This window comes from Vipera ursinii (assembly GCF_947247035.1).
Source record: "Vipera ursinii genome assembly, chromosome: 2".
In the NCBI taxonomy this organism is placed as follows: domain Eukaryota; kingdom Metazoa; phylum Chordata; class Lepidosauria; order Squamata; family Viperidae; genus Vipera; species Vipera ursinii.
Window position 1 is genome coordinate 216,056,195 of NC_139513.1, and position 25,091 is coordinate 216,081,285.

Here is a 25,091-nt window from a genome sequence, read left to right on the forward strand (position 1 = left end):
TGAGGGTACATCATGGAAGTAAAAACAACTACTTCTCGCCACAGAGTAAGTTTAACATTAAACATTTTATAATGAAACCAACCTTAATTGTTGATTAAAAAACCCCATTTCATATGAAGTTTTAAGATGCTTTCTCACCAAGTTGCTTTTTTTAATCACAATAGTTTCCACAGTAGACTACTTATTACATATATGATCTGTGCTATTCGGTCTAAATGAAAAAACAAAGCCCACCCCTCAAAAAATAATAATAATGGACATCAATAAATTTTCAGAACAGCACAGATTTAAGTATTCATTAAAGAGAAAATAGAGATAGATCTCCCTATAGAGAGAGCAGAGACCGCCAGAAAAACAATCACCACTTTTGTTTCCTCTTAAATAATGTGTACACTCAATAGCAAACTATTAATCTAATCACCCTAAGCCTCTAATTATTTCAAATTCATATCTTCAGATACAGATATTCAAGATTGGATTCATTTCAAAGTTGCTTTCAAAATTACTTCCGATTCATAATCAAACTCTCATTTAAGATGAGAGAAGTAGGCAATGCACAGAGAACAATCATATGAATTATTGAGAATGTGCAACACTTCAGATGTCAAGTCAAAAAGGTGCTTTGGGCATGGATACACACATCTTTTATAAGTGCCTCCTTAAGAAGGCTGCATCGTTTTCCAGACTTGTGCCGTAGCCTCCTGATCCCAAAGAAATGCATGTTTGATTTAAGGTAATGCTAATAATGCCTATTCCAAAGTGCCTTGCACTACATATCCATATTAATTATAAAATTTAAATTAAATCAAATATATTTTCTGTGCTGTTCTGCTTTCATCTACTTCCTTGACCTAACCTTGCTCCTGTTTGGGACTGCAACCATTCAAGTGAAAGAGAGTGAGTACCTATGATTTAAATGAATGTATAAATATCTAGCACTCTCCTGCTATTAATGTTAATAATTACAGCATTATGTTATACTTCTCCAAACTATGCCCCTCTGAATGTTTTGCCTTGAATTTCCTTAGCCTCCATGTATTTTCTTTGGCCAGGAAAATGTCCCAATCTTCCCAATTCCCTTCCAGATCTTCTTCTATACTCACTTGCACAAGTCATGAGCACACATGGCCTGACCAAGGAGGAGAGTGGCAGAGATGGGCACAGTGATGAGTTCTCAATGGCAGAAAGTCCAGTATTCAGCATTTTCCTACAAATGGCATTTCGTGTCTGGGTTCCCTCTCCACAGCTAACAGAACACTGGGAACAGAACAACAGCTACTTAGGAATTATTAAATGTTCATTAGTTACTACCTGCTAACCCTGGAGTTAACTCTGGCTCAACCCCATCCCAACCCAATGCTTGGGGGATGAGCCAGATCTTCATGAGCCTCCAAAAGGCTAAAAGGGTAGGGATTTCCTTGGATCTCAGATGGGAAGTGTTCCAAGCAGCTGGGACGTCACCAAGAGGGTGTATCTGTGGTAGAATGCAGTCTGGATTCTCAGGAAGGAGGGGCTGCATTCCACCAAAGGATCTCTGAGGTCCCATCAGGTGGCAAGAGTGTGGACCTGGGGTGTACCACTCTATGTAGTAGGGTAGGGTGATACCCTCAAGGAGGTGCAATCAGCAAGTAATTTGATCCTGTGCTATGTAGGTCTTTAAAGATGATAACCAGCATCTTAACTTGCACCCAACTGGAAGCTAGTGTACCTCACACAGAAGTGACTCAAATAACTGTGGGGCACCTAAAACTGTGTGTACCACTGCATTCTGGATCAGTCAGAAACAGTGCAAATGTAGGGAGTTATCCTGGACTCAGAACTCCTCCTCACGGTGGCGGCACTGGTGGTTAGGAAGGCTTTTATAGAACTCCAGCTTGTATACCAATTGTACACGAAGCTGATGCATCAAACGCTCTTTACATCTTAGTTACTCCCAGATGGCCTATTGCAATGCATTCTTCATGAGACTGCCCTTAAATAATGCACAGTACAAGTGGTTAGAGGTCACAATGGGCCTTATAATATGTGAAATGCACGAACTCTCAGTACTATAGGCTGCCGGGTGCTATTCAAGATACTGGTTATGATTATAAAGCCTAATATAGCACAGGATTGAATTATTTGCCAGACCACCTATGTGTGATCCTTGGTGCTCTCTAAGCTTGGTTGTTTTCTTGCAGGTGTTTCATTACCCAAACTAGGAAACATGATCAGTGCGCTAATGATGCACTAATGATGTTATCAAGTTTGGGTAATTAAACAACTGCAAGGAAACAACTACACTCAGAGAGCACCAAGGGACACCCCCCCATTTCAACTCTGAGTTATAAATATTCCCCTTTATTGGACCACGTGTCTACCCACATGCTATAACATGTTCCAAGTCCCTTCCCCAGAGCAATGTCATCTGATGGGACTTAAGATATGTGCCTTCTCATTTGCAGCACCTATCCTTTGGAAAGACGTTTCCCCATCTCCCCAAATCAATTGTCCCCAATCCTGCTAGTCTTTAGGAAAGCTTCGGAAGTTTGTTTTTCCCCCAGGCATTAGGCCAGGCTGATGCACTAGATGAGCCTGTCTTTGGGAGGTAGATTCTGTGTTGATGGGCCCTGATTATATGCCTTGTTTTTGTTGATTGTATTGGTTTGAAATGTAATTTTGGGTTTTCATTTGGTTTTACTGAGTTGTGATCACACAAATTGGGTGGCCGTATACATCTAAATAAATAAAATAAATATTTAGAAGAGGAGGACCATAAACCCAGAAGTTGGAATGTGAGAAAAGGAAATGAAATATTCCCAGGTGTGGAAGAAAACATTTGTTATCTAAAAAAATTGAGTAGCATAGATTCCAATGTATACCTTGAATGATTAAAAGCAAAATAATGAACACTGCCTGAGGAATAGACAGATGCCTATTTACCTCAGAAAGGGTAAATGTTCTAACAGCAGGTTTACCTAGATAATTTATTTATTTGGCTGGGCCGTCAGGCTAGATCATTATACATTACTTAAGCTTGTTACATTGTACACATCCATGCTAGCATGAATATGTTTTTCAACAACCAAATTAATTGCCTGCTTCTTGGACGAAGGAGGAGTGGAAAGACATGAACAGGAGTAAGAGGAAAAGCCATACTTAGTTAGGGATCATAGGTCAGCAGAATATAATTCATATAAAAAAGGCATGTGGATTAGATAGCAATAATGTACTAGACGAGGGGTAGGCAACCTTGGCTCTTTTATGACTCGTGGACTTCAACTCCCAGAATTCCCAAGCCAGCCATATTGAGGGGAAAGGGAGAGGTATCCAAGCTGAGCCATGCTGGCTCAGGAATTCTGGGAGTTGAAGTCCACGAGTCATAAAAGAGCCAAGGTTGCCTACCCTTGTACTAACTAGACTAATAGAAAGTCTAAATATTCTTCTGAATATTCTAAATATTCTTAATTTTGCTCTAAAGTTCGGACACACACAAACAAAAAATGCAATGCTCAGTCAGATTGGCAGAGCCTCCCCCAACCTTAATATTCTTACATTGATCATGGATTTCTAATGAAGTTCCAGCAAATATTCCTTGGAATTTTATCAGGGGCAGTCATAGTTGAAAGATCAGTGGTAACAGAAATGTCCCACTCACTAGTCCACTGAAATTTAATATAGCAGAAGCATTGAATCTGTTCTGGATGGTGTTCTTCCTTAGTGCAGTACAACAGCGAGGCCTACTAAATTTAATCTGGCCTGAAAACCCTATTGTGACAATCTGTGTAACTTTTTTTTATTGTTAGTCTTCTCTAGTTTTATAATACAGAAGTAGTTTCAAAAAGTAACAAAATACATAATGGCTTAATTTTTTGACTGTGGATCCCATGGTTGCAGTGGATTCAGAGGGGTTGTTTAAGTTTGCTATTTACCAACTGCAGTCCAAATTCTGGAAGACTCTCAGAGTGATGCCTAAGATTGGTCTCCATGGGTGGCATATTCTACAGATTCATTACACTACAGCCTTATTAGTAATAATATTACCTGGCATAAATGGGTCAGCCCAAGAGTCTAAATCCAATAATAAAGGGGAAAAAATCTATTCTCAATTAATAAATAAACAGCTGTCATGACACCTGGCATAAACCTAATCTAGAGATTACAAGGCTTTAGTGAGAAATACTACCTTAACGAAATTATAGTATCAATTAATAACATTTAGGTTGAGCCAAGAGAAGCCTTGGTGCAGAGAAAATCCAGATTCTATTTGCACTGCTACTTCATACCTGTGTCCAATCCGAGAGGAGCCATTCAGGGGGACAGTCCTTATTTTGGCAGGCTTGTTGGGAGGTTGGCCGTGAAGCGGAACAAAAAGTTTCTGGAAGTTCTAGGAAACTTCCATCAGCCATGCGCTGCTTGCAGAGCACTTCCCGTCTCTCCATGCCACCTCCGCATGTCTGGGAACACTGGAGAACATTTGCAGCTTATGAAACTTACCAGCTTGAGAACCTGAGCAGCAATTGGCTTCCACCCATTGACTGGTGTCTCATGGAAGTTAATGGGTTTCTCCAAACTTGCGTGTGGAAGAGCACGCCTTATGATAGAAATACTAACGGAAACAATTAGGGGATTGGAACAAGGAAAGGACTTTTAAAAAGCGTTCGGGGGCAGGTTTTTAATATGCATTCCAGATTTTATAAAGGCCTTTCTCTTCGATAATAAAACAAAGGCTGAAAAAAGATGTAATAGTAGGAACACTTCTGGGGCCTTTTCCCTTAAAGAGATGCTATATCCATTTTCTTTTGGAAAGAAGGCAAAGGGAAAGAGATAAAACAATGGCTGAAAACAAGATTGGCTTTCTAATTTTTTTAAAAAAATGTTTCTAATTAAAACCACAGACTTGAACAGCCAAAACATTAAACCTGTGTAGAGCGTTTCCAGGGGCCAGTGATCTGTAGTATTTGTGCATATATGCGTGCGTCTGCATTGCAGTGTCTGTCTTTTTTCCACGTTTGTTGTGACAGCACGCACCTTCCCAAAAGGGTGGAATGTGTACAGTAGTGCAATGCTGTTTCCTTATTCTGCTGAAAGCAGCAAGATGTTGGTGATTACACTGACAAAAACTCTCCTGCCTGAACATTAAAATTTTAGAACTTTTAGACAGACTTACTTTGAAAGAATTCAAAGGCCTCGCTAATATTTCTAGATAAAATAATCGGTCGATAAAAGTGGATGTAAGATAGGAATTTGGTGGATGGGGTTTTTCTCAAAGCAGCAAAAAGAGCCAAAGGTTTTTACCTGAGGGCAGTGGGCCAGAAATCAAAGCATAAATGGAATTTATAATTCTAAGATTAGTATTCCTCCCATTTCCAGCCACAAATAGTAGATACAGGTAGGTTTTTCCCTTGGGAACTGACATTTACCTGTTGCCATTCTTGAAGGTACCAAGATGGAGGACAGTCAAAACGGTTGCAGGCTTGTACCCCAGTAGGCTTGGGTCTGTGACATAGCTTATCCTCCAAAGTCACAGTCTCATTAGTCTCTCTTGAGAGGAGATGAGTGCAGAAGACCTCGCGGATCTGCAATCCTACACCGCAAGTGAGACTGCAAGAGCTCCATTTTCCCATCTCCCACCTGAAAGGGAAGCCAAGAAAAAGATTCTGAAGGGAAACAAAAAGCGTCCCATAATTATGCAAAAAATAGTTCTGGTTGGATTCTGACTCTGGGCAAAAAACAGAAGCAAAAACACTAGATTGAATCCAGATTAAAATTGTATCCTCCGTGTTTCTTATCTAGCAGTAAATCCTGTGGATGTCACTGGGAACCATGTTCAAGTAATATACTCTGGATCCAGAATTTAAAATACATTAATATGTCTACTTACTTGGATTTCAAGCTCATTTAACTTTTATACAGGTAGTCCTCGACTCACGACCACAACTGAGCCCCAAATTTCTGTGGTTAAGTAAGACATTTGTTAAGTGAGTTTTGCCCCATTTTACCACCGTTCTTGCCTCTGTTGTTAAGTGAATCTCTGCAGTTGATAAGTTAGTAACACGGTTGTTAAGTGAATCTGGCTTCCCCATTGACTTTGCTTGTCAGGTTCCAAAAATGACAGAACAAAGGTTAATTATGTTTTTAATTTAAAAGTAACTCAAATTAAGTCATACAGTTACGGCTTCCCCATCAAGTATTTAATTATTTTGGTCTTTTGCCACATTAACAGTGACAATTACATCAGGTGGAAAACTTTGTTTTCTCCGGCAGGTCCGCAATATTGATTCGATGACACTATTACAAGAAAAAAGTTTATTCTTACTGCCCTGTGTCAGAACATTCTGCATATTCTGTATCATATTTTTGGAAATGCTTAGATTTTCCTTTCCCCAGCAGTAGAGATTTACTAAAGCAAAGGGCGATCCCCCACAATTTTGTAAAGCATACTGTACTGAGATATAACTTGATGATCAAATAGGATTCCAATGGTTTGCAAATAACTCTGGGGAGGGTCTAGAAAATAAAGGATAGCCTATATCAGGGGTAGGCAACCTTAGCTCTTTTATGACTCGTGGACTTTAACTCCCAGAATTCCTGAGCCAGCCATGCAAGCTCAGGAATTCTGGGAGTTGAAGTCCACGAGTCATAAAAGAGCCAAGGTTGCCTACCTCTGGCCTATATTAATGGACAATGCAGCTGTTCAAAAAGCATTTCATCAATATTATTCCAATTTGTACAAAGGAAGTGACATTTCTCTAGAGCAGGAGTCCCCAGCTCCCAGGCTCTGGCCCAGTACCGGGCCATGGAAATGGTGGACAAGCCTGTGAGTGCGCACTTGCATTTATGCAAGTGGCGGATACACGAGCCTGCCGCTTGTGCAAATGGAGCTGCACCACCTGCATGCTCGGCCATGTGGAACAATCTCCTCCCCACCCAAGTCTGCAAAACTGGAAAAGGTGGGGACCACTGCTCTAGAGAAAACCAGTAAAGGAACAAATTTACTGAGAATTACAGAGTAACAAAAACAGAGCAGAACCACATGAATAGAACTATAAAAATAAAGTTTCTAAAAATATAAAATTGATATCTGATTATGATTAAGTAGCAAGTTCTTATTTCTGGTGCTGCTTAATAGTTATCTGGATCGGATAATTTTTCTTTTGGAAATGTATAATTGCGTAATGAATTACTTTCTGACATCTAAATAAGGAGTTATGATTTCTGGTGATGTTTAATAGTTTTTCATTCTTTTTTTGGCAATGTTTAATTGTTAAGATGGAGGAGGGGAGCTTAGACTAAATGGGAAAGGAAATTAGATATTTAGGTTATTAAGTATTTTTTTGATAATTTTTACTGGAGCTTTGCTAATTAATAAGGAGAGTTGAAGATTTAGAAATGAGTTTATAAAAATGGGGTGAGATATGTAATGAAGCGGTATTTGGTTGTATTTAAGATACAGTTATAACTTGTTAATACTGAATATATTTGTTGGGAATGAAAGAAGTTTTTTCTTATATTTTCTTTGTCTTTCGGGTTTTTTGGAGGGAGGTCTATACTTTCTAAACATTTTTTTCCCTTTTCTATGTATTTTTGTACAAGGTTTTTGTATTTGTCTTATCTGTTTAATATAGTCCTTAATAAAAACATTATAAAAAGACCTCCTAATAAAGTATGTTTCTGAAGCTATAAAAAAGATTAAACTGGGAAAGGCGCCTGGACCAGATAGATTATCAGTTCTTATTATAAATATTTTGAGGATGAACTATTATAACCTTTACAAAACATGATGAACTCAATTCTACAGGGAGGAAAAATGCCAGAGAATTGGAAAGAGGCCAGTAAAGCATTAATACCCAAAGAGGGACAAGATTCGACTTTAACAAGAAATTATAGGCCAATATGATTATTAAATAATGACTACAAGTTGTTCACAATGATTCTAGCTGACAGAACGAAAACAATTTTTCAAGAATTTATTCATGAGGATCAATCTGGGTTCTTATCTAAAAGATAGTTAAACCACAATGTTAGAAACATGTTGGACATTTTGGAATATTAGGAGAAATGTAATAAAAAGCAACAAGCTTCAGGCATCTTTTTGGATACAGAGAAGGCCTTTGACTATTTCAACTGGGCTTTCTTGTTCAAGGTTTTGGCAGATACGAATTTTGGACAGACTTTTATAAAATGGGTATTTTGTATTGGTTTTTATTTTCCCTTTTAAAATATGCACATGTATGTTTTTCAATGGAACTTTAAAAACTGCCTGTTCAGACAACCATAGATGATATGCTGACTGCAGCTGGTTCAAGCCGCGATAGTCCAAGTTAGTCAAAAAGAAGTCCAAGATAGTCAAAAGTCCAAGTCTTAAAAGTCCAAGATAGTCAAAAAGAAGGGGGGGAGGTCAAACTCTCCATAAAACAAATTAAACAACCGATCAATAATAATTCATAAAAATACTACAAGAATTAAGTGTTAACATACTTTCATATGTCAAAACAAAAACATATACAGGTAGTCCTCGACTTATGACTACAATTGAGACCAACTTTTATTCTGATAAGTGAGACATCGGTCCCATTTTACAACCTTTCTTGCCACAGTTGTTAAGTGAATCACATGGTTGTTATATGGATCTGGCTTCCCCATTGACTTTGTCAAAAGGCCACAAAAGGGAATCGCGTGACCCCGAGACATTGCAACTGTCATAAATATGAGTCAGCTGACAAGCGTCTGAATTTTGATCATGTACCCATGGGGATGCTGCAATGGTCATAAGTGTGAAAAATGGTCACATGTGACTCTTTTCAATGCTGCTGTAACTTTGAACAGTCACTAAATAAGCTGAGGGCTACCTGTATAAGTTTTTTTTTAATCGTAACTCAAAACGTCTCAGATTGTGTGCAATTTCTTTCCTTTGAATTCAGTGTTGACCTCACATGCTTGGGAATTATAGTTCCATAATTTTCCAGCATTACCAGTTTACAACAGTTCAGATACAAATACATTAATACTTTGATGATATGTTGTTTTCGTTCTTTTTTTCTGAAAAAAAGCAGCTGCTTTACACATTTCCATGAAAAGCAGCATGACCGGGTATTCTCATTAATGAAGCTGCGCACAGATCAAAAGTTTAAAATAGTTGAATAATGAACAGCAGCATCGGTTGCTATCCATTGGAATTTTACAGCTGCTTGTGAATTCAAAAGGCACAAAGCCAGCTGATAAATAATTGAACAGAAGAAAAAGGGGAAGAGCAGAAAGTGGAACGAAGAATAAAAAAAAAGGGAAAGGAAAGGAAAGAAGGCAAACCAGCCAGGGTAGCCTATATATAGCATATTAGGGGAATCCCTGGGAGTATGTAAGATCCTGATTAGCTGATAGGAAAATGAACTTTCAGAGATTATTTTGCAAACTGCACAGAATAGACAGAATAATAGTGCATACGAGGCTCCAATAAATAATTTTGGCAAGGAACAAATAATTTTGGCAAGGAACAAAATGTGCTGTCGTCAGCAGCTCTTAACCTGCTGCACTTGAGACAGAGAACAGCAATTTATTCTTTTCAGAGAGACTGAAGGGCTACGAAGAAGAATAAGAAAGATCCTTCCAGTGGAGAAGGAAACGCTCAGCAGTTTGGAAAGCAATGATACAGATGTTGGTTTTTGGCAACTGTCTTTGCTTGGTAAGAGGGCTGCCGACCATATGCTCAAATATCAAAATGGAGACCTGGTTTTCGCAAAGTCAGTACAGGTAGTCCTCGACTTACATCCACAACCGAGTCCAAAATTTCTGTCGCTTTAAGCAAGATGTTTAGTGAGTTTTGCCCCTTTCATTGACTTGGTTTGTCAGAAGGTCACAAAAGGTGAACACATGAACTCCAGGACAAATTATAGAGATTTACGCTCAGGAAATACCTCAAAGAAGTAAAATGGGATTTTGATACGCTGAGCAAAATCTCTCCAGCAGCTGCAGCTTGAGTATTAACCAGGGATTATTGCAGCTTCTTGTCCCATCTCTTGCAAACATCAGATCTAGAAAAGTTGACCCCTTGTTTATTCTGTAACCTTCTGAAAGATGAAACAGCCAACACTGAGGAATTTGGGGGACCCTGCATTCTTCCCTGGTTTATTTAATAAATCTCCAAGTAGCTAAAGTTTTCCATTAGTAGATTTCATCACTAGAAAGTTCTGCCATTCAGTCCAGGGAGAAATGACCAGAAGTGCCCCCTGACATTGCCTTTCAATAATACCTTTGTTGGGTCTACTTGTTATCCCAAGCATTATCTACTGGACCCTCATGATTAAATTTCTGGATCTCATAGAGGTCAGCACATATAATTCTACTTCCCCCCCTTCTTTTGTCTGGTCTATTCGACCATTACCTTGAGGTAAGATGGGCAGCCTATATACATTTTATAAATAAATAAATACATTCCTTTTGAATAAGTTACACCCTTCAGTCCTTCAACTGTACCCTGTCAGCCCTTCAAGGTAAACCAGACTAGTGATGCAGGGCTATGGGAGTATTATTGTAAAGCTACATAAACCAGTCACACTTTACCTCCCCCTCTCTCCATTTATCCTCATGACAACTAGGGAGAATCTTGTCTTGAGATGCTTTCTCAAGTGTTACAGTGCTGCCTGGGCCTCAGCTTTCTTTTTTCTAACTGTTGTCATGGTAACGGTTCTTCCTTCTGTTCCTCAAGGCCATTCCCCTTACCAACTACGTCCCCCAGGTTTCTGCAAAACATGCATGCCAGCTCACTGCTCATGCGGCCCAGTTGCAAATAAGCCAGGGCCCGGTAACGGACCCCTGATCTACAGTAGGTTAATATAGAGTAAGATAAATCAGTTTTATGAGACCTGCCTAGTTCATTATTCTAGACTGATCTGCATTGTGATATATTTGGTTTGCCATCCTTTTAGATTCTTTTTAGATTCCTTGTAGAATGTTTTTATACATTTTTTTTAGCTTCTTAGATATGTTTTTTTTATTCTGATGTATCTTTTAGGTTTTTTAATTCTTTGCACCCCATCCTCCTTATTATGGTGGTCTTTCACCGTCATGAAGGTCGCTTTGGTAATGTGTTAAGAGAGATTTTAAAAATGCATCAAATTTCATGTTCAGAACACTTGGAAACCAAAGATTTCTATTGGCAAGAAAGCAAGTGCCCAGCTTTACTCTGCTTCAAGGAGAGTAAAAATGCCTTCTGTTTCAAACCTGAGAGCTTTTGCACTTTGACTGTTAAAAATATTGAATTCTAAAATAATATGGTACCAGTTTATATGCCCCATAATCTTCTGATCTTTCATCTGCTTGCTCATAGGGCAAAGGAACACAATTCCTAAATCTGATAAAACTATCTCTAAATTGGACTCTGGCAGCTATTTCTTAATTTGACAAAAGGAGCTATAGCAAAAAAAAACAAAACACAAAACAAAACAGAAAAGGGCCTGTTTCCTTTAAATTCACTGGTATATGCAATCTTTTTAGATGGAAAATCATTTTCAGAAACTAAACTAATATAGGGAAGGAACTGAAGAAATATAAGACTCCAAGGAAATTGTGCCAAGACATATCTTCATTCATTTCCAGGTACACGTATAATTCACAAAAAATGTCTTTAAAAACATGACAAGCAGCGCAGTCTGAAGATACAGTAATTGAGTTAGGAGTTCAGGAATTATGAAGAAGGCACTAGTTGGCTAAGACTGTCTCAGAAGCTTTCCTTTTCCTTATGAAACGTGCATTTGTTTCCCTAGGATAATTGGAAATTGGTCATGGGCAACAGCCAATGCATCTAATGACGAGCTAAATAGGAGAATGTATATTAATATGATACACTATTTTAGCATATGGTTCTGCTTTTAATAAGAGGTATAGCAAAGAAGAGATATAAGACACACAGGTACACAGTTCAGTGCCTTTTATTTTGGGACGATTCCATTATTTTGATTTTCCATTCTCTTCTAGAGATAGAATCCTGAAGTTACACGTTGACTTATGAAAGAAATGGCCAAGGCTTGCATATTCAGAAAGACCAACTGTGGTAATTTTTAGTCAGTGACCTGTATTTTGCTATCCATGGATCAACCACAGTCACAAATATTATGCCTTCATCATAAAGTTGGTATTACCTACCTAAGACTTTTGTTCTCAAATCAGGCATATACCATTTACTATATTGTATACTCTAGTAAAGGGGGTAGCATTTAGTAAAATTCATACAGGCTAAAACCCTGTAGAATCCACCAAATTGCCCTAAGGAGTATGTAAATTTAAAGTCAATAATATATCTATTACAGCTTGATTAAAAAAATAAGTTTTGCTAATGAGCTATGAGCCATGGTGGTGCAGTGGTTAGAATGCAGGATTGCAGGCTAATTCTACCGATTGCCAGCTGTTCATTTCTGACCAGCTCAAGGTTGACTCATAGCCTCCCATCCTTTCAAGGTTGATAAAATGAGGATCCAGATGGTTGGGGGCAATACGCTGACATTGTAAGCCGCTTAGAAAGGTCTATAAAGCACACTGAAGCGGTGTATAAGTTTAAGTGCTATTGCTATTGCTACTTCGTGGCCTGCATTACAATCTGTACCGCATTCATAGTGTGAGTTACCAATTAGCCGTGTTAATTTAATCAGATGGCTTTACATGCTACTTGAAAGCGTGGAAAAAAAGAAATCAAGAACTGGCTTTTCTCTTCCTGTAGTGGATACACTCAGTCATCTCCCTTGCACAGAGATGCACTTGATTTCCGTGTGCTAGGAACATACATCTCTTCCCATTTGAAACCATAAGCAGGCTATGAACAGAATAAAACTGTGACAACAACCTCATCAAGTAGCATAATTCACAGAAAGAAAGAAAAAAATCACACAAGACTTGCTGACAATAAATAGGTAGATTAGAGATTATGTCAGGATTTTGTTGTTGTTAGCTGCGAAGTCGTGTCCGACCCATCGCAACCCCATGGATAACGTTCCTCCAGGCCTTCCTGTCCTCTACCATCTTCTGGAGTCCATTTAGGATCACGCCTACTGCTTCAGTGACTCCATCCAGCCACCTCATTCTCTGTTGTCCCCTTCTTCTATTGCCCTCAATCTTTCCCAGCATTAGGCTCTTCTCCAGTGAGTCCTTCCTTCTCATTAGGTGGCCAAAATATTTGAGTTTCAACTTCAGGATCTGGCCTTCTAAAGAGCAGTCAGGGTTGGTCTCCTCTAGGACTGACCGGTTTGATCGCCTTGCAGTCCAAGGGACTCGCAGGAGTCTTCTCCAGCACCATAGTTCAAAGGCCTCAATTCTTTGGCACTCAGCCTTTCTTATGGTCCAACTTTCACAGCCATACATTGCAACTGGGAAGACCATAGCCTTGACTATACGCACTTTTGTTGACAGGGTGATGTCTCTGCTTTTTAGTGTGCTGTCTAGATTTGCCATGGCTTTCCTCCCCAGGAGCAAGCGTCTTTTAATTTTTTGGCTACAGTCCCCATCTGCAGTGATCTTGAAGCCCAGGAAAATAAAATCTGTCACTATCTCCATTTCTTCCCCATCTATTTGCCAGGAATTGAGAGGGCCGGATGCCATGATCTTGGTTTTCTTAATGTTAAGTTTCAACCCAACTTTTGCACTCTCCTTCTTCACCCGCGACAAGAGGCTCTTTAGTTCTTCACTTTCTGCCATTAGAGTGGTATCATCTGCATATCTTGTCAGGATTTAGGTACCTCCTAAATCCTGTAGATTAGTGACAAGATTTACATTCAATATTTTTTTTGGGGGGTGTATATCATAACTTTGAACAATTGCTAAGCAATTGGTCATAAGTCAAGGACTACCTGTATTCACACAAACCCCCAAAGATGAACAAAGCATTGTTAATGTGCTGGCATAAAAATGATAAGCTCTTCGAAGATCTTCGAAGCAAACCACTTTTGCCTTATTTTCTGCATTTAGCATGGAAATAACAATCACTTTAACATAAAGCAGTCTCTGTGCAAAAATAAGATTATTTGGCTGTAAGGTACTTTATGTCAGCTTGTGAAATACTGAAAGCAAAGTGAAACAAAAGATAATCCTTCTTTTAAGATATACCCAGAGTTTGAAACTAATTTTATTGTTGATTTGGGTTACAGAAATGCCCTCATTTCTGTGGTCCTGGAAGAAAAATATTCTTTCTGTATTCAAAAATTCCTTTTTGGAATTTAAAACCTCTGATCCCATTCACTGTCAATTAAAGATGGAGTGTGCATTGAATTCGGTGACATTACTTTATAAGAAACAATTGTGTCTTCTTCCAATGTAATAAAGAGGAAACAAAAATATCGGTGCATGAGGAACATTAACTACAATGTTTGAATTGTTGAATCGTTGAAGGAAAAATGGCATGCCCAGAAATAATTTTTATAAGTTTTTACAGATGTGCTTTGACATTTTATGAACAGATTTTATGACCATTTTAACATGCACATATCTGGATCCTATAGGAACATTTTAAAAATGAAGTTAAAACTAAGCCATAGTGCCTCGTAAATAAAGAAATTAACAGTTTGTTTGAATTAATTAATTGCAATGGAAATTTTCAGAGATAGAGATGGAAAAACATTGCATGCATTCCATCTCTAGAAACTGTATCTGCTCATACTTCAGCCATTGTTGAATTCCCTCCCATACACATTTGTAGCTTAGATACTGATGGTAGCTAACATAGAAAAAGTAAAGTTGTTGACACAACTAGATGTGAGAAGTTGGCATAAAGCAGTCCCACACAGGACAACAGTGCAGATTGTCATTTGTGAATTATTTTTGCAATAGTTCTTTGGTTGGGATCAAGCAAGGTAATCCATATATTCTGAAACATAGATAAGCATAGGTTGCATTGTCTCAGAAATATTCTTCATGCTCTTGGTGAAGAGCCAGTGAATTCAATTACTTCCTTAGAGAAAGTTTTGGAAATTAAACTGCCCGTAGTGCTACACATTGCGTTTACTGATGAGATGTTTTCATGAACAAAAGATTCTTAACAACCAGCTAATTTCTTTTTAAACTATAGTGGGATTGTGCTCCTAAATGTTTCGCTATATACTATTTTTTATTGGAAGGCAAAGATGACTCCAACTGAAGGGAGAAAATTGAAGTTGCTTCTGATAAATTATAGACAAACACACAGAGAGTTTAATTAGGGTCAAGTGATTGACACCAAGAAAGCAAATTAATTTTTGTAAGGATGATAAAGCTGCAAGCTGAATGAGATTATAGATCAACAACAGTAATTAAGCTTCGTTGCAGATGAGCTTAGACGCAACGGGCAGGAACTGTGATATGAACATAACTATGTCTAATTTACAAAGCTGGAAGTGGGAAACAATGAGAGGCAATAATATGCAGTGAAAAAAATTGGACAGGCCTAAGTTTGAAGATTCTAGCCACAACAAAACACCAAAAAAGTCAATCAACAAAAAAATGAGGACAAAAAAGAAAGCCAAGTATAAATGTACACATTAACTTATAAGCAAAAGCGCAAATTTAGAAAGAACAATAGCCAGATGACCTGCATATATGTTCAATATTCTAGTCAGTTGTCATTGTGGAGCAAATGCAAAACATTTTCCTTCTTACTTTTCTAATTTTCACAGTTGGTTTAGATTCCAAACTTGTTAAAAAAAGAAAAGGGCTTCTCTTTGGTAAGTAGCCAAATTGAAATTTTCAGAGCCTACTGGAGTGCTGTGGTTGTGGGCAATTTGTGAAGTCTCACAAATTCATAAAAGGGACTTCAATCAGCATGAAAGAAGGATTACTGGGCAGGAGCACCCACTGTTCAATGGTGTACCTTCTAGGCTAAAAATTTCACATGGAATTGACTTTAACATCAATCATGCTTATTTGTTTGCCCAGCCAATTAAAAACTGATCGTTTTATACAGTATAATGCTGCCTTTTGTTGCCATGTACTAGGATTTTTTAAAATAATATTGTGTAAACTGTCCTGCTGATGTAAGCTGAACAGAGGTATGAAACACATTTTTAATCAAACCAAAAGCAAAGGATCATCTGATTGTTTTTTTTAAACATGGGCACTGACTCCATCATACTTTAAAATTCTATCAATATGGTAGAAGCCTTGGTGGAGCAGTGGGCTAATGCCTCCTTAAGTAACACCAGCTGCCTGCAATTAGTGCAGGTTCGCATCCCACCAGGCTCAAGGTTGACTCAGCCTTCCATCCTTCCGAGGTAGGTAAAATGAGGACCCAGATTGTTGGGGACAATTAAGCTGACTTTGTAATAATGCTGCTTGGGGTGTGTGTGAAAGCCCTAATAAGCAGGCATATGCATAGAATGAAGGCTACTGCTAAGCTTGTAAGCCGCCCTGAGTCTTCGGAGAAGGGCGGGATATAAATGGAATTAAAATTAAAAAAATAAAATTAAATTTGGCCATTCATCTTCTCTTAGCCTAATGCTCCTCAAGGATCATTTAGCATCATTTCTTTTATGTAACTTTCCAGTCTAAAGTTCCTTTTTGCTATTTTTTGTCTTTAAATAATGCAAATACCTAAGCATTTCCCCCATAATGACTTCAAAACAATAGCAACATTTTTTTTCCTCATTTTAATTAAAAAGGACCATGACATTCCCAGGTCTATATGTTTATCTTATATCTCAAGATTTGACTCCCAGACTATTTCGATATAGGAGATTTAATTTATATGCTATCAAATTGCTTATAATATTCCCATTGACAATATTGTATATTTTGTTTTCCCTTCTGCATTAAGCAGAAAGAGGAAAAAGAGACCGAAATGCTGTTTTGAACTGTTCCTGAAAGGAAACGTATTTGCAGCCAACCACAATTTTAGATACATGGAAACACTGCCTGAATGAGACATGTTCATCATTCATCAAATCTCTCGAGGATAAGACATAAAAGAGACTAGTGAGATACCCCATCTAGTGATAAGTGAAAGCTATTTTGGGATCTATGTTTACATTATATGAACAAACTGGAATACCGTATGTTATTCTGGAATACAGCGGAAAAGCTTGTAAAGAAACACTGGAATTGATCTCAGCCTCTTCTTTAATACTGTCCACTATCCTAAGCCTTGGGAATGTCGTAAGTCCTTGACTTACGACCACAAGGGGAACCAGAATTCCCCTTGCTAAGCAAGGCAACTGTTACATGAGTTGTGCCCGATTTTACAACCTTCTTTTTTTGCTAGTTGTTAAACAAATTACCGCCGTTGTTAAATGAATCAAAGGGTCATTGCCAAGCATCGGGGAAATCAGGAGAGCCAGGCAGTTCAAAGGAGTATAAAGATTCATTGCAAGCTTAAGCTGACTACGAGAAGCTGAACGACTGTTGCTCCAAGCAAATTGGTGGTAGATAAGAGTCAATGGAGATCAAGGTGGGCTGGACTTAGATCAGGGCTAGGCAACCTTGGCTCTTTAATGACTCGTGGACTTCAACTCCCAGAATTCCTGAGTCAGCCATGCTGAGGGGAAAGGGAGAGGTTTCCAAGCTGAGCCATGCTGGCTCAGGAATTCTGGGAGTTGAAGTCCACGAGTCATAAAAGAGCCAAGGTTGCCTACCCCTGACTTAGATCATTTGTGGGTGCAAAGGGACTCGAGACTGATGAGGCATTTGACTCCCTCCCTCGGGATCAGCATGGTCATCTCCGACAGTCATAAGCTACTCTAGTTTCCCCCCTTGACTTGCTTGTCGGAAACCAGCTGGGAAGGTTGCAAATGGCAACGTCCTTGAATCCAGGAGGTTGCACTTTCATAAATACAGTTGGCTGCCAAGCACCCGAACGTTGAACGTGTGACTTTGGGGATGCTGCGATGGTCACAAGTGCAAAGACAGGTTGCAAGCCCCTTTTTTTTCGGTGCTGCTTTAATTTCAAATGGTCACTAAATAAGCGATTGTTTGCAGCACTTTTATACATATTGCCTAAACTGTTGTAGTAATTGTCCTATTAAAAAGAGCATGGTTGTTAGATGTGTTTCTATATTGTATGGGAGTGTGAGTTATTTTTTTAATAATCAGCAAAAGAGAAAGAAGAAAAAAAGGAAACACACCCAAATGCATGAAATAGGCTGAAGGACAGCTTTGAGGGAAGACAAGTAGTCAAAGATTAGCATACAATAGAAGAGATGTGGCATCTACTAATTACTAGGTTCTGAAACAGATCAGGCTTGCCTGGAACCATTAGGCTGCTCTCCGCTACCCTGCTCTCTGTTCTTCTAGGTACCATAAAGTTTGAGAAAGAATTTGTCCATTCCGGAACTTTCCCGCCATTCATTACCATTCAGCTATTTGCACAAGAATAAAAGCTTAGCTTTGAAACTGCCTTAAGAACAAAGCTGCAGAACCTGACTGGACTTCCTTTTATTTCCATCCATCTGGGTTTTATCCCTTTCTTGCTTCGCTCCCTTCCACTACCCACACCCACACCCACACCCAGTCTCTTGTGCATTCAAACACGAGGTGGAAGCCAACCATCTTTGTACGTCTGAATGTTGCTAAACAATCCTGACCCTACCTGTTCTTATTATAGAATCTTAAGATTTAGGTTGATGAAAATTCCTCTTTTCAAAAGGCCATTTAGTCAGTTCGTTTCTGCATGCACACGCGAAGCATCGTTTACATTTAACATGATTTTGGCAATTTAATGAGAAAAAAAAGGGACAAGCATCATTTTTAAGTAAAGATCACCTGTTTAATCAAGGTATACTACGTCAAAACTACTTTAAAATGGTAATCTGTTGACTATTTTCTCTGAGGTAATCCTCCTAGAGTTTTGGTTTCTAAAAATCATCTTTACTGTGCTTTAAAGCTACAGAATGACCATAGGAAATATAGATTGAGGAGAAAAATGATCACAGCCTCCTTATTGATATTCTTTCATTTATGAACCAATGTATCAAATGCCTTTTACAAACTGGCGCAGATGACAAGGTTAGCTTAAATCAGCTTTTGCTCAACTGGAACCCCAGAAACGACAAGATTAGGAATTGCAAAGAACAAGTGGTTGAGAAACTTTAACGAATAAGACAAAAACTAAGCAAACCAGAAAACCTTTAAGCGTAGTCATTCCAGTTCAACTTGATACGTTAAAAAGTGTTCGGTTCCACGTAAAGTATGCGAAGGAATCGATTTCCCTTGCAAACTTCTGAGGGCTGACTCTTGCCACTTACACCAAACCAGGCGTGGGCAAACAGCCTGGAAAGTAACAGAACAAACAGAACAGACACCGGGAACATCTTGAATTCCACTGCAGAGTGGAATTACTTACACACATACTGCCCTAGGAATAACCCTGAATATAATAAAGTGGATAGGAAAATAATTCACTTTAAATCAGTGCAGTTATTTCTGCTAGATGCCAGGAAATATGTTCCCAATTGCGTTCAGTTTCTCTGCCTTTCAAATCCAACGTGGCAAAGCGCAAATGACTTCTCAGGGCCCCGAGGAGCCAGATGAAGGAGCAGCAAAGAGCAAGCAGCAGCCTACCTTGGGGGACAAGGTTCCAGGTTACAAGATCTCAGCAACTGCGGGGGGCGCCGACTGCTCACACATAGATTTTCCTCTGCAAATTCTCTGGTCTGTTTATTCAGGCAAGTCACTACAGCCTCTTGGACACCTGTACACACAAACCAAATTAAATCAAATTAATGTTTAAAATCCTGCAGGCTGCATTCCAAGTACAGAGTCAGCAAAGAGAACTGCAGACATGATACTAACAAGAGATCTTTTGGAGTAGCCAGCTTGGGGGCTTGGAGCCTCTAGGAAAGCAATCCGATACTCTCTATTGTCAACAGGGCAGCATCGCACACACGGCTGCTACCCACTGAGGAGCAAAGTGACTGAGGAGTGGAAACGTAGCGCCGCACGGCAGATACATGATGGGTCTTCTAGACAGTTGAAAAACATCTTCCTTATTTTTTGCTGATTGGATGCAGTAGCTGGTTTATTTTATTTTATTTTATTTTATTTATTTTATTGTTGTTTTTTAGGAAGAAATAGAATGATGCAACCCTAAGGCCTGCAGCTAAAGGAATGTACATTTAACCTTTTATTGTTCTAAAGTGAAATCCAGCACTAAATTAAAACCACCCTATTAGATAGCGGCACATACTGTATATCACTATAATTGAGTGTTCTGGGTCTACAGAAGTGGAACAAAGGTTTAGAAGTCCCAAATAGCCGACAAAAAGGAAGCACAGGTTTATTGTGATTTAGTGATTCAATGGGATTGAAATGGCTTGAGGATCTTATTCCAACTAGAGCTATAAATATATTTGTAAAATGGCACAACCAGAGTAATCCAGATAATCCTTAAGGCTTTGTTTCAATTTGTCTCCAAAAATTACAGATAATTTTGAAAAGCTCTAGCTAAAAAAGCATTGTAGAGAGAGAGAGAGATCAGGGTTGCAGGCTACTCACGTGAACATGGAGCAGGCCTCATAAACAGATGAAATCCATGTTCAGTAAAATTTTATAGAGGTCACCTTCAAGATATTTCTCAGTTTGCTGCTTTAGGGTAAAGAGGAGTGCTGAATATACTGAGGGCAAAAGGATATAAATGACTTTCTCCCTTTTACCATTTTTTCATTCCATACCGTTGGTTTAGAAAAATCTTCATTACTGCGTGAGTGTGTGAGCTATGTGAGATTTTTTTTAAAGGAAATCTATTTTCTTTTTGCTCCCCAGAAGTCTTCAGAAACATCATGCAGGCTCTGCTGCTTGGAGGGAAGGAATCCATAACGACAAGTGCATCCTGACACTATGATGCGAAATATATAACTTAAATTCTTGCATCGGACATAATTGTGCCATTTGCACGATGGCATCATGACACATGTGCTATCGATCTATTCTCACAGAATGATGAGGGTTTTTTAATTACATAGGATTAGTCCTTCCCTTTCCAGCAACATTTCTATATGAAAAAGCCATCGATCTCCTTTTCATTTAAGAAACCTTGCTTGCTGCCAAAGGATGCAGTGCTAGGCTGTGTTAACAGAGGTATAGAATCAAGATCATGCAAAGTGTTAGCACCACTTTATAATGTCTTGGTAAGACCATGCTTGGAATATTGCATCCCAGTTTTGATTGCCATGATATGAAAAAGATGTTAAGGGTCTAGAAAAAGTGCAGAGAAGACTAACAAAGATGATTAGGGGACTGGAAACTAAAATATATGAGGAATTGTTGCAGGAATTGTGTATGTCTAGTTTAATGCAAAGAAGGACTAGCAGTGTTCTAATATCTAAGGGGCTGCCACAAAGAAGAAAGGGTCAACCTATTCTCCAAAGCACGTGAAGGCAGGACAAGACGTAATGGATAGAAACTAACCAAGAAGAGAATCAACCTAGAACTAGGGAGAAATTTCCTGACAGTGAGAACAATTAATCAGTGGAATGGCCTGCCTCCAGAAGTTGTGGCTGCTCCAACACTGGAGGTTTTTAAGAAGAGATTGGACAACCATTTGTCTGAAATGGTATAGGGTCTTCTGCTTGAGTGGGGGGTTGGACTAGATACAGGGTTAGGCAACCTTGGCTCTTTTATGACTCGTGGACTTCAACTCCCAGAATTCCTGACTCCAAGGTCTCTTCCAAATCTGTTGTTCTGTTATTCTGAAACTTTTATTAAAACAGAATGCATGGAAAGTAGAAAGGAATGTCCTACAGAAATCACAAGACATCCTTTTCTTTTTTATAACCCTTTAGGAAAAAACAAATTACATATGCTTCCAGCATTTGTGTCTCTGAAGACCACCTTAAAAATCCACTATCAATGAGCAGTATAATTTCAGAACTGAAAAAAAAGATTAAAAAGAAAAGTTGAGCTGTAATTCTGTCTCCTACACCCTCTATGATCTTCCAGCACACTTTGAACATTTCTATACTTTGAGATAAAACAGTTTATTAGATGCCAGAGTACTACATCCTCTAAACATTTCTTGACAGGTTTCAAGTAAAACCTACAATCCCCAACGCTAGGGCTTATTAATTAAAGGAAGCTAAAATATGCAAATTCATTGCTGCCCACCACTATTTTCATTACTGTTTTTAATGCTGGAATAAACAGCCTGCCCAAGCCTCAGAAACTAGATGCTACATATTCCCTTTTCTCTGACACAATGTACAGGAATGACCTTTGCAGTCTGGACACCCTGTTCAAAGGTCATCTTACTGTAATTTCAAGATTTACTTGAATGGTGATGTTTAGCTTGGGTTAAATCTTTGGCATTGCCTCTACTGCTAGAGATAAAAAAAACAGCGTAGAAGCAGAAGAAGCTGCACAATAGTTCAATTCATTGAAGCATCTGAATCTTTTGAAGATGACAGAATGTTTATAAAACCAACAAGCAGGCTTGAAACAACTATGCCGAATGAGAAAAAAAATAACACGCTCATCTATACAAAATATACAACACAGTGACTTATTTTTTTAAGCCAAAGTTTAAAACAAACATGCCTTTTTGTTGTGACAGTCAAAGCATTATTCCTCAAAATAACATTGCATTTTAGCAAATAAGAGAAAATTCTCAGAGCTGTTAAACCCGACTTATTTTGCTTGATAACATGCTCGCCTGATTTTGCAGTATCCCTACAAAGGCATAGCATGCTATAAGCATTTGCTCATGATTTAAATTCTTGGTTCAAAAATACATAGACATGACATGGGTATAAAATTCAGGCAAATGAGTATTTTCAGATACAACGCACACAAAAATTCACATTGTGTAGAAAAACATACAATACAAATGGGATTTCATTGGAGTTTTATCACTGACAGATGTCAAAACAGGACAGAACATGCTTATGAATTAATAAACTGAAAGTTGCCATGAACAGAAAAAGGTCTAATTCATAAACTGTAGTTTACAAGCTCCTATTAGTGAGGGTTTATGTGTGTGCACCCACCAACATGAAAAAAGGCTTCCTCGTGTAAATAACACAAACAACAGTAAACCAAAGCTCACTAAAATACAGGTTTAGGCTTACACTTCAAATAGTCAAGTATGAACACAGCAACCACATGTTTGCAAGTGTGTAATGTATGGAAACACTAGTCAGAGCATTGGAATTGTTTCCTGTTCTTTGTCATATTTGCATTTTTGGCAAATGGATACTGCATAATATTCACATGCTTCTCATTATTACAGAAAAGGACTATATATAGCATTTCATAGCAAGGAAGAATGCTTGGTGGAATGCTCTTTTCCTTGAACTAAAAAATACTATTTAACTTAATGTAGCAATTACTTATGTTGTATTAGTATAAACATAATACAATTAAAACATAAATATGTAATATATAATAAAGAAACCAAATATTCTTTCCTAATCAAGTTATTTAATTAGGTCCAGCTATAATTATAGGACAAGGGTAGCTCTTTTACTTGAATTAAACAATATTATTTAACTTGATGATTTGCTCCAAACTTTGGTTTGTTCTTTTTCCTTTTTTGTTTTTCCTCCTTTTGTATTGTATCTTATAGACTATAAGTTTGCAAATAAAGACTGTTCTGCTTTCGCTGGTTATACAGTAATGTAGGCTTCTATGGAAAACTTTCTGCCTGAAGAGTAGGATGAAAAAATGTTTTTAAGTCAATGCAATAATAAATAATGAGAAAAAGCTGCTCAGAACTGGGAGTAAAAAATATATCAAACATTACAATTTGAGTATTTGAGTCAAGTTTTAAAAAACATCAATAAGTTTAACATAGAAGCCGAGTCTAGTTTCCCTTGAAAAATCTCTCTAGGAAATTAAAATGCTACATGGTGCAAGAGGAGGACATAATATAAATCTAAGTAGTTTTTAATTCACTTTCAATATACCATCAAATGAGATTTGCAATGTTTATATCTATTAGCAGAGCATAATTGTTACATGATACTTGATGACAGTGGTGGAAGACGAAGCCACTGAATATAGACTAAATTACTAATTAGTTCCTTCTGGCTGCTATTCCTTTGAGGGCAAAAGCCCACTTCTCTGTCTATTATATTTCATCTATGGAGAGTAGAAAAAAATACAATTAACTTATCTGTCATGTAAGATTAACTTAAATGTATTTATTTCATTTTAATTGTGTGAACAGAAAGTGTTTCTTCAAACATGCTGGAAGGCAGCTGTTTTGCCAACAACTGTTAAGATACTGAGTTGAACACATGGACTGCGGTAAACAAACATGATAAATAGGATAATAAATACAAACATAGCCCCAAAGTCCAGTGACAGTACTTTATTTTTACTCAGCACCATCAGAGTATCTCTGTTATAATTAGGTCTTAGATTAAGTGTTCAGTATTTGCATAATCAGCATTGACAACTGATTGTGAAGATGGCAACTAGGGATTTCACAATATTATATGATACTATCAATAGCAATGCATGACAAATAGCCTCCTCTCTAACTTCTCTCAGTACATTTAACTGATGAGATGGTTGACACCACTGGCAATCAAACAAGTTATTCTTTTATCATTATAAGACTTTCTGCTTTTAAAATGTGTTATGGTGCTGTAGAGATTTCATCTCTAAGTTTCCTAATCAATCTAACCCATCACGCTCTCACACCACAATCTCTGTCTTTCTTTTCTTTTCATTTATTTATCAATGCTTCATTTAGCAGGAGGACACATGCATGAGTAAGGGATTCATGACAGTAAAACTTCAAACTGAGCTGCTTGCAAAAATGGCTGTTCCTAATCATATTTTACCACTCTAATGGCAGAAAGTGAAGAAGAACTAAAGAGCCTCTTGTTGCGGGTGAAGAAGGAGAGTGCAAAAGTTGGGTTGAAACTTAACATTAAGAAAACCAAGATCATGACATCCGGCCCTCTCAATTCCTGGCAAATAGATAGGGAAGAAATGGAGATAGTGACAGATTTTATTTTCCTGGGCTCCAAGATCACTGCAGATGGGGACTGTAGCCAAGAAATTAAAAGACGCTTGCTCCTGGGGAGGAAAGCCATGGCAAATCTAGACAGCACACTAAAAAGCAGAGACATCACCCTGCCAACAAAAGTGTATATAGTTAAGGCCATGGTTTTCCCAGTTGCAATGTATGGCTGTGAAAGTTGGACCATAAGAAAGGCTGAGCG

At 38.1% G+C, this 25,091-nt stretch overlaps 1 protein-coding gene across 1 annotated transcript in view; it reads right to left on the reverse strand.

Moving 5' to 3' along the window:
- The window catches only part of ADAMTSL1 (ADAMTS like 1), a gene marked incomplete at its 5' end in the record, with an annotated part of 243,354 nt that overhangs the window by 44,283 nt on the left and 173,980 nt on the right, over positions 1-25,091 (reverse strand). The window contains 4 exons of the mRNA XM_083354613.1: positions 1,104-1,257; positions 4,266-4,445; positions 5,403-5,613; positions 19,486-19,615. Coding sequence (XP_083210739.1) covers positions 1,104-1,257; positions 4,266-4,445; positions 5,403-5,613; positions 19,486-19,615 — 675 coding nt within the window. The remainder of the gene's footprint in view (positions 1-1,103; positions 1,258-4,265; positions 4,446-5,402; positions 5,614-19,485; positions 19,616-25,091) is intronic.